At 35.4% G+C, this 11,212-nt stretch overlaps 1 protein-coding gene across 1 annotated transcript; it reads left to right on the top strand.

Moving 5' to 3' along the window:
* The first annotated feature begins 309 nt into the window (after positions 1-309).
* On the top strand, positions 310-3,828 carry LOC126824329 (telomere repeats-binding bouquet formation protein 1-like). Its single transcript, XM_050553530.1, has 4 exons — positions 310-316; positions 2,263-2,405; positions 2,682-2,915; positions 3,817-3,828. Exons 1-4 carry the CDS (start codon positions 310-312, stop codon positions 3,826-3,828), a joined length of 396 nt encoding a protein of 131 aa, XP_050409487.1.
* The last annotated feature ends 7,384 nt before the right edge of the window (positions 3,829-11,212 follow it).

Genomic DNA, 11,212 nt, shown 5'->3' with positions numbered 1-11,212 from the left:
GAACATTTAGTAAAACCAAATTTCAATAACAATAATGAACAGTTCGACGTAGCGAGAAACCCGGTTTACAAGTCCTGCGATTTGAATCACAGATGCCACCATTCCACGCCGAATCATTGTAAAGATCAAAATTTATGCATTCATTCGGAACTCTGTAGACATCCAGAGCAGTCGCCAATATTTAGTCCATCTAAACAGAATAAATCCATTGGGGATCGTATTTGTACTGACCCACTGCTTGCCTCTAGCGATGTTTACATCAAACCAAAATCTACTTCTCCGGTAAGATCAACAGCCGATAAAGCCATTATGACCGGTAATGCAATTGATTTAGATTCAGACATAAAACATACGGAAGATCCAGTTGATCTACTTAATAAATCTCGTCCAAAAGAACCACAAAACGGTAAGCATCAAATATTAGAAACAAAGATATTATCGACAAAAGATGCATTCACAAATGTTCATTTAGATGTCACTGATGAACAAGTTCAAATCAATACTGTAGAAAGGTCGATATTGAACTACCACCAAAAGACCCCACAGCAGAATGGAACGAAAAAGCTTAACGATGACCTAAGATTTGTAAACAAACAGGCGTCTAATAGGACACTAAATATACCAAATAAAATCACAACCTCGAATAATGAGTCGAATTCGTTACACTTCGTACAAAATCCAAGTACCATTATTAGATCAAAGCTTCATGACCAAGACTTGTTTCAAGTTATTGAGTCCAGCACCGAGGAAAGCGGGGTTATCGAGCAGTTTGCAAAACCAAAGAATCCTCCCCTGAGAAGGCGTATCAGACATACCCCGTGTATGGGTTCTGCGCAAGTCGCTGGAAAAAATATACAACAGACAATCAAGAGAATGGAAAGAAAGATACTACCACCAAGAGAATCACACCAACAGCCTGTTCGTCAAGATTATTCATGCCCGTCCCCTGCCCTGTCTGAGTTTGATTTCAAGCTACTACAAACAGCAAAACCAGATACCTTTCTGTCAAACAGATCTGTTATTAACGAGGACGTGAAAGTAAATAATATCAGTGAAACGTATGCTCCCAAGAGAAAAGTGCTTTCTCCAATAACTACACCTGCATCTTCTACCACAAACGGCTCATTCCTAACAGAATCCGATAGCTATCAGAATGATTTAAATGCTGACGAATCAGTCTCAGGTAAAAATATGAACCGATAACATAAATACATAAGAGTAGTACAACAAACGAATTTCAAAAAGTGTAAGTGTTCTAAGCCTCGTGCAGGACATTAGCTATTTTTTTACTGCAGCAAGGAGCTATTTTTTGGAATTGTTTGCAACAAATCTACCAGGACGAAGTAGTATCAGAAACAGACTCCCGATTCATTTGTTGCTAACTGATGCCAGTTGCTAATGCTAGCCGTTGCTAACGAAAATATAATCTCTTTTAATATAGCTTTAAATGGTTTTAGATGACGCTCGAGTGATGCGTGCAGAATGTCAATCATTATGGAAAATTCTCCATAAGATCTGATTAGTGGTCCATAAGTCCGGTCCTTAGAAAAAAGACAAAATACCTATCAAATTAGTAGATTGTCACGAGTTGACTAGCATTATCCATTATATATAGATTAGAGGTCAGGTTATCATTAATCCTATAATTATTCTTTATTAATAAATAGTCTTTTGTTTGCAGTCTTACTCAATCATTGTGTAGCAATATAACATTTTACTAATTTTAATGTATGGGAAATCTTTTTTTTTCTTTTTACAAATATTGTCTAACCAAGAATCGGGTGACGAAGTTATCACTGATAGAAACCACAATAAAAAGAAAAAATCTGGCTGTCCAGGTAATAAATATTGTATGTATTTGTCATATGAATTATTCAAATGGATTTGACCACCTCAGTTCATAATAAGTTGGAAATGCGCATTAATAGTCCGTCGATAGCCCTGTCAGAAACTTATTGATTGGCGTATGTCCTTGCGGTTCGATTAATTCAGATTAATACTCCTCATTTTGAATCTTTAATATTTATTCCGTTCTGACCTGTTTGTTATTAATATACAAACGGAAATCTTTTATTTCTTAATTACCCGTTGATGCAGTCATCTTGTGTATCATTACAGTATCAGATTGCAAATTCTTTTATTCCTTTTCTATAAGTTTGAAGTTGTCGTGTACATCATTACAATTATAGAAGACAGATCATGTTTTCCATTTTCTATATAATTCTGAACTTACCATTCCAATAACAGGATGTTGTGTACCAGATCTTGCAACACTTATCAACAGCCGAACTTACAACATTGTTCTTGAATCCAGTACACTGACTTGTTCTTTCCATCGACATATAAGGAAATTAGAGAGAGAGTTCATTAAAAACACAAAGTCACATACAGCAGGAAGTATACGTGTAATAAGAAAATCAAAAAGACAGAGTAAAAATGAAAAGAACTCAAGTAATGTATATGAGTTTCAAAGTCCTTGCGACAGAAAGGTTTGTTTATTTTGGTAGCCGATACATTTTCTACAATTCTATTTTTTGCATTTTTATATATTTTATATATAGTTTTAATGATATTTTCACAAAAGTTCAGAATGAATGTCGTTTGGATTTTGTTTTTCGTATATTGCCTGGTGCATTTATATGTATAATATGAAATATTTCAAAAATAAATATATCCAAAAGGTATCCCCACCAGAAGTTAACGAGTCTAGTAGTGACGAAATATTAGCATGGCGATTAAGGATGAAAAGGAACCAGGAAAGAAGGAACCGTGTTGAATACACAGACCAAGAAATAGATAATCTTATAGAGGGCATTGAAACATTAGGAAGTAAATGGAACCAAATTCTTCTTACCTACAAATTCCACCCTTCCAGAACCTCTGTAGATCTCAGAGACAAATACAAGAGTTTGATAGTAAGTTTGGGCTATTGGTTTTTTTTTTTGGTTTTTTTTAAATATAAGCCAAGTATTTTGATATCCAGATATTTTTAGATGTCCATAATATAGAACCTAATAATAATGTAAAGTATGCGGCAAGGTAGTCAAGTGGTCATGGATCAAACCTAACGACATATGTTCTGATTACTTCTTACATAATGTAAGTATCGAAATGAAATAAATGTGTTTTACGACCTACTTTTCTGCACCAACCGGGATCATGAAGACGACATATGTCAATAGCAAAGCGGGTAAAACAAATTGATTTTGTGTAAGGATCTTAATTTGTAGAATTGATGCCCAATAGCAAAATACCTCCCCGCATTTAAAACTTAAATAGCCATATGTGAATATTAATATCTGAAACCAACTATATATACAAAAGCGCATTTCAGTAATCGATAGGTAATGATTATGAAGACTGTAACATTTTTATACGCCCACTTTTTCATGTGGGCGTATATTATTGTCGTCTCCTCTGTCAGTCACAATTTGTTTGTGGAAACTACAGGTCACAATTCTTATCCGATTTTGACGAAACTTGAAGTATAGGTTTATCTCCAAAAGATCTCGGTTCCTTTCGATATTGACATGTATCAGATCGAAACTTTATGGATTATGGCCTCTGATTGTACGAAAATCCACATTTTTAGCTTGTGGACACTCTAGAGTTCACAATTTTCATCCGATTTAAATGAAACTTAAAATGTATATAACCCAAAGAGTTCTTTTCCTTTCGATATTCATGCATATCGGACCGCAACTTGTGGCCCCTAATTTTACGAAATATCGCGTTTTTAGCTTGTGGTCCCTCTTGAGGTCACAATTTTTATCCGATTTAAAAAAAAAACGTTCAAATATATCACCGTTCCACCAGAATGGTGATTGAGTTCGAATTTCATGAAAATCGGACTGAAACTGCCGAACAAAATGGCCACTCCTTGTACGCAAATAGTGTAAAAGTATGTAATACCAAGGTTGTGGACCTTCTAGATGTCACAATTTTTACCTGATTTTGATGAAACATAAAATATATGTTTATGTCACAAAGATCTCGGTTCCTTTCGCTATTCGCGCATATCAGACAGTAATTTCCTGGATTATGACCCCTGATTGTACGAAACATCAACTTTTTAATTTGTGGACCCTCTAGAGGTCACAAATTATTCCGATTTTAAAAACCGTTTAAATATATCAACGTCATACCATAAATTTCCTACAAATTGGACCGAATCTGTCCGACAAAATGGACCGAATCTGTCCGACAAAATGGCAGCTCCTTGTATGCAAATATTGCAAAAGTATCAAGGTTGTGGACCTTCTAGAGGTCACAAATTTTATCCGATTTTGATGAAACTTAAAATATATGTTTATATCCCGAAGATCTTGTATGGCAACCCCATACAATGAATATTGACTGAACATGTAACACTTTTGCCCTAGAATGTCCTTTTTGGGCCGAAACATCAATCGTCTTCAATCTATAACAAAATATGACTATAGGGGTGTCTGATACACTTATAGAAAATGGGAAAAAGTGACAGAGCTGGTATGAGAAGAAGACACAAAATACCTTTCTCCATGTGTGAAGAAAGAAGATTGAAACGAGGAATTAAGGTGTTGGGATATAACTGGAAAGGAATCCTTAAAAACTACAAGTTTTCAAATAGACGGACGGCAGAAGATCTTCGTAACAAATGGCGGAACATGAATAAGAAATAGACTAACAGTAACTGGTAGTTTATGAAATATAAGTTATTAACTTAAGCTATTAGATACTTTTGTTCTGTGTGATGTACATAAAAAAAACATTTACCGTTCTGTTCGAGAATTTTAATTGTTTACAATTGCTGTCGGGTTGATCTATTAAGAAATATAAATTAATCTTTATTGAGAATATCAATCTCATTAACTATATTTGTTTATTTATAGTGCATTCGTTTTTATCTATCACCGACCTATCTTCACAAATTAATTAGAAGCCTTTCTTTTTGGCGGATATCAGATAAAATATAATTTTATATTCTTATAATGTAATTGCTATGATGGTTACAATTGTTTTGTTTTTTTAAAAAAAAATCCTCCCATGTCTATATAAAGGTGAATGTGAGGTTAGTGGTGGATAATCCAAAACTTTGATTAGGCTTCGATATTTATTATAACTGGAAAACGAGTAACAACAAATACGAGCCATATATGGGGTCTCCCCTTATCAAGTCACGTGACAAACAAAGCTGATTAAAATAGATCCTCAACTGATGAAGTAGTAGCCTATTCTTGCGATTAAAATGTTTTGAGAAAGATTTGAAGCAAGCTTTTGATAGATAAATAAGTTTGAATATGTTTTTAGTCCAAATATATCATCAAATCACACAGTTTGTACGTGGGAAGCATCTTTAATCTGCATGAATTTTATTTGCCAACATGTTTCACGCAACAATATATGGTGCCTTAACACATTCAAGATTTAGTTTCAGCTTAACAATGAACCATTACAATGAACTATTGTTTTTATTAATCTGAATTATAATTTCGCTATTCTATGGCATATTTATTCTATCCAAAGAATTAACGTATGCTCATCTAGTGGTAGGACGTTGGTTCGCTAACCTGGGGGTCGTGTGTTCGATCCTGCATTGGTCGAGAAAGTTCATCGGGATTTTCCGGCGTGCCCACCACCCCCATCTCCCTCCCCCTTGTCAGTGATGCAGGACAAAGTGGTCTAGCAAGGGACAGCGTACAGTCGTTAGGATAGAACGAAAAACCGAGGTCCCATGTACACATTGGCGAGAACTTAAAGATACATTATGGGAGATAAGATGACGAGATGGCAGTTCTCGCTATAATAGTTAAAAACTAGATAGTGTAAAGGTAATTTGCTGAAAATTTCAGTCAAATTGATCCACTATGAGCCGAGAAAGAAGCGTGTGAAATTTTGGCATAGTCTCGGTCATCATTACTAAAATCATTAATATAAACAGCAAGTCTCGATTATCCACTTTTTTTGATTTAATTATCAACGGCCGTTAGCGGCATATAGGAATCTAATCCAGCCAACATCGAAGGCTAGCCTTGACATCAAGAGTTAATTATGGTCTGGATAAGTTAATTAATGTCTAATTGATAATTTAGATAACATTTCAGGCCTAAAGAAAGACTTGTAATAAGCAGTGCCGCTGCCTGGGCAAACTACCCCTCATAGCACACTGCATGGCGTATGCCCGTCTTCATCAGTCCAGTCGGAGCAAAACAGTAGGACGTTAAACCCCATTTCATTTGATATAAAGCTCATCTAACATAATTCAATATTTTATGTGTATGTCAGTAATGTCCATTGTTATAACGCCAGATGTTTTATTTGCTTAGCAATTATGGATTTGAAGTTGGGACACACAAATTCGAGAATATGACATTTTCTCATAGTCAGTTGTCGCCATTATCCCCTTGTCATTTGATCTTTGATTTGCAGTTGTTACTTTTAAGTTCTATTTAATTGTATTCAGCAGTTAATTTGTTATATTGGAATATCGATGCTGTTAATACATATTTATATATTTTGACCACTTGTCTTATTTCCACCGCCAATTCATATAATTATCCAACTTGTAGCAAAAAAATCATTAAAGTTGGTGTATTAGTCCTGCTTCATAATTATGTATCTTGACTTAAAATAACAACTCTAAGGGAATATTGTCTAGAAACGCATTAAAGGGAGTCATTGGCAGTCATTTTAAAATCCACGATTGCCAAAATTGTTTTCTAGCGAGCTGTCGAAACGCAGTTTGTAATTGACATAGACTATCCGTAAGCACCTTCATCTTGAAAGGCAAATGCGAAGCCTGAGCGGGGACCCCGGACCGCCTGCCTCGAGTGCAATTTCTTAGGGAGCGCATAATTTCCAAAGATAAAAATAAAAATGTATAGATCTGTGCGGAGTGGTTTGCGGTATAAATAAAAAAAATATTAGAGACTTTTGGCAAGCGGAATTTTTCACATCCGTATTGCGTATCCGTATCTAATCGTATACGTGATCCGTTGCGTCAATGTATTTTTAAGAATTTTGGCATACTTTCGTTCAGCGTACGTATGAGTAGCTGAGCTGAGCTTAGTTCTATTACAACATGATTGCGGTTATCTACCAAAATCACCATCAGTGAGAGTCAAGTGCCTAACCTACAATTGCCTAGACTCGACAGCAATTTTTGGTTACACTACCCTTTACTGTAGAATCACATCATTTACAGATTTGCATGGTCCCACCTCCCTAAATCAGCATGCAGACAGACAAACAGGAAAATACTAATTAAAAATAATGAATAAATTTCAGTCTTTGCCATGGTTAAAATCACATCAAATATACACCTTCGTGTTCTAGGATACACATAGATTCATAAAAACGCTATGACACAACATTTCACGTCTAAAAATAGCAAAAAAGACTATAAAAAGACAACGATTTTATACGGACCTTTCCGTATGAAAGCTGTTCGATACGCGCTGCCGTATCCGTGTGCCGTATCACGTATGAGAAATATACACTCATTGATAACGATAACGTCACACGGAAAATCCATACGAATACGGGACTTGAATTCAAGGGAATTAGAAATAACATTGCACAAAGCTCCTTGTCTATATATTTTTTTCATGTAAATTTGTTTCTTAAATCGGGAAATTGATATTGAAAATATGGACAAACTGAGGGGCTCAGGTATAAGTTAGTGTTTGGGTAACACAGATACGACACTGGTGTTCATGTTGTGTAAATATATCCGTGTTTAACACAATCTCAACATCACAGACCTTGATAAAAGATATTATCTTGTTAAAAATAACTCTAACACTAACCCCTAGGGGTTAAAAAAATATCAGTTCAAGTCATTTATTACAACACTGGTGTAAAAGAGCAGACGGCAAGAAGGGAATTTTTTTTTACGTGTTTTAGATTTTGTTTTAAGGCTTCAAACGATTTTTTATCCATATCATGACCAAAACGTAAGACAAAGAATTAATGTTGATCACAGACCTGCTAATTTACGAGAAATTTTAGGAAATTTCGACTGAATAATGATCAAATGAGACTACTAAAATTCAACATAGATCCCAGTTACTTAAATTTCTGGAAGCGGTTAGTTTTCCCCAATTACCTTTCTTTTGGTGTTTTTATTTTAGTTGGTCAGCTCATGCAAAGAATTGAATGCATTAGAACAGAACACAAAAAAAAGTGTAACATTTAAAAATAACACTTTAGTGTTACAGTTTTTTTAATTTATTTTCCACCAGTATTAACACTGGTATTAAACTAGTTTAGACACTGGTGTAAACACTAGTAGTGCTATATCGAGAAGCTCAGGTTAAGACACTAAAAAGAGCACTGTCTGGCAATGTCCATCCATGATCCCAGTAGTGATGCTGAGCAACTTATATGAGCATTTATACTTCCAGAAAATATCACAGGCTAGCGTTGACACCGAGAATTGATTATGGTCTGAATAAGTTAATGTCTAATTAATAATTTAGATAACATTTCAGGCCTGCAGATTTAGCTCTTGCATAATGTATATTTAATTTCTACATTTGTTAGATTAAAATATCGGTAGAATTATTGTAATCACAGGTGCTGAAAACATCCTTGTAGTGAAATGGGGTTTAATGTGTTACTTTACTGCACCAACCTAGATATTCCACCCACCCCATCCCCTCCCCAACCCCCGCTTCAGACACCAGAGTTATATTTGGGGAGATCGTCGGTACAGTGTTCGACACGTTCTTAAACCTTTTCAGGATTATGGGTTTAAAGAACTTCAAAACTGTTTTGTTTCAAGGGTTGTAGAGTGTCTGGGAATGGTGAAGGGTTGCGAATAGGGCCAGTCGTGTCTAGGGCCGGGCCCATACCTACAGATTGTTATAATCATCATGGTTTATAAAGGATTTAGCGAAAATGGGATTCCTTTGTATGCCCTTACGGGAAACAACCCTTTTCATGGGATGGAGAGGAAAAATGCGCTGAGCAAGCTGTAATAGTGAGAATTTTATTTTAGATAAAGATGCTTCAAATACGGAAATCGGGACTGTTTTTAAACCAGTTACAGAATCTCTAAAAGTAGCTTCTCATTGACTCCTGAGTAAAGTATACTACTCTGAAAGAGCTTGTGGTCGTGGTTCAATTGCAATTTACCCGACAATGCAGCTTGTATGTATTTAGCAAATTTTTACCTTTACGGATCATAAGAGAAGATTTCTGTAGGTTTATATGGAATGCTACAAAAAAAAGAATAAACTGTAGTTTTTTTTTCAAATGACTATAGATTCGAAATAATTTACTATAGGTTGCATAGGATCTTTAGTTGAGATTATTCACAGTGTCATTTCTAACATAATTCTTCGATGTTATAATTTTCTAAAGAACTAACTTGTATCCTCGTGAAACATTAAAGTTGTCTATGATATTATGCAGAACTCCATAGAAAATTATAAATTGTTCTGTAGTACGGTAGATTTCTATAGAATTTACATGTAAAATTAAAGATGCATTATTTAAGAGCAAAATCTGCTCATACTATTCGAATATTCAACAGGTTCTGAAATTTGTATTCGAATATTTTCAATATATTTAAAGTGGTTTATATTCAAATTTCAATTTATTATCATTCCTAATTAATTATTAAATACGTGAAATCTCTGTTGACTCGTGATCAATGCACAAGATAATATTTTAGCAATTGCAAGTAGCTCTTTTACGTAAACTGCCAATTTGTACACAAGAACTCGGCCTTCCACGACATCAAAACAAGTTTTTCCATCACCAATGTATAGGAATTCTTCCGCGCTGCATCCGAAACGAAAGACATCTCTTTCATTCGTGGGTCTAGCACTGCAGCAATTTCCATCATTTCACGGAAATCATTGTCGTCTAGTCGCTTTTCCATGTAAGCAGAAAACAGTCTCTCTATATTGGTGATGAATGTGTGTTCACCCAGATGTTTCTCCATGACGAATCCAAGTAAATTCATCGCAATGGCATATATTATGGATGATTTCGTACTGTGAGTTTAGCTACACATTTGTTCAGATCTAATGTGAAGTCTCTCAAGGGAGTCACATACTGATTTAGCTTTCACCCAGAATTCAGCATCGGGCTTCCTGGCTACTTACCGAATAACTGTCTCTGAAGACGGTATGTAAGGGCAGCACCCATAAAAGCTGAGAGAGAGAGAGAGCGAGAGCGAGAGAGATGGGATTTAACGTCCACTCGACACAAACTAGGTCATTTCGGGACTAACATATGGATCAATTTTACTTCAATAATTCGCTTGCGCGTAGGGGTCTTAAGCAATGGGAGAACCCGTAGAAACCCCCCGAGGTTGGGCATGTGACCTTACTCCTTGTCACGCATACGCTAACCATTCGGCCATGCCCCCCGCCCCCTCCCCTTACAAGCTGCAGTCAGGTAATCTAAATAAGCTTTGAATGTAAATGTGACAAGTCGCCTTCAATAATATTTGAGAGCAAATAGAATAAATAATGTAGATATTCGAAAATATTCGAATACGGTGATTGCTATTCGAATATTATATTCGACGAGCGAACATTCGTGCCGAACACTATTCAAAGTCTCTATTTGGCTTCAAATGTTATATAAACAATTGTTTAGACATTTATTCACACGGCAATCTAAATAAGCTTTGAAAGTAAATGTGGAAAGTCGACTTTAATAGTATTTGAGAGCAAATAGAATAAATGATGTAGATGTTCAAAAATATTCGAGTACGGTGATTGCTATTCGAATATTATATTCGACGAGCTAATATTCGTGTCGAACACTACTGAAAGTCTCTATTTGGCGTCAAATGTTATACCATTATTTAGACATTTATTCACACGGCATGTCGTTAATCAACTCTCTAGATAACCGGATGGCCGAGACTTATTTGGGTTGAAACACAATCACCATTTAATAATTTAATTTTAACATGGATGGTCTAGACTTAGTCTCGATTGTCAAGTACCGTAGTTACGACAATGAACAATCTACGCCACATCTTCCAACACTGATAACTTCGTTCAGAATAAAGTAATTTGATGAATTTTTCAGTATAATCATTTTTCATTATCTATTTTTAAACGCCCACATTTTTATGTTGACGTATATTGTCGTCGCCCCTGTATGTCCGTCCGTCCGTCCACAATTGTTTGTGAACACTCTACGGGTCACAATTTTTATCCGATTCAACGAAACTTGAAATATATGTTTATCACCCTAAGATCTCGGT

The sequence above is a fragment of the Patella vulgata genome, chromosome 6 (assembly GCF_932274485.2).
Source record: "Patella vulgata chromosome 6, xgPatVulg1.2, whole genome shotgun sequence".
Lineage (NCBI taxonomy): Eukaryota > Metazoa > Mollusca > Gastropoda > Patellidae > Patella > Patella vulgata.
Note: the sequence above shows the minus strand (reverse complement) of the source record. Positions and strands in the feature narration are given on the sequence as shown.

Coding starts and splice junctions, on each gene's coding strand:
- LOC126824329 (XM_050553530.1), top strand. Junction 2,406..2,681: donor ATACAGCAGGAAGTATACGT/GTAATAAGAAAA, acceptor TATATCCAAAAG/GTATCCCCACCAGAAGTTAA.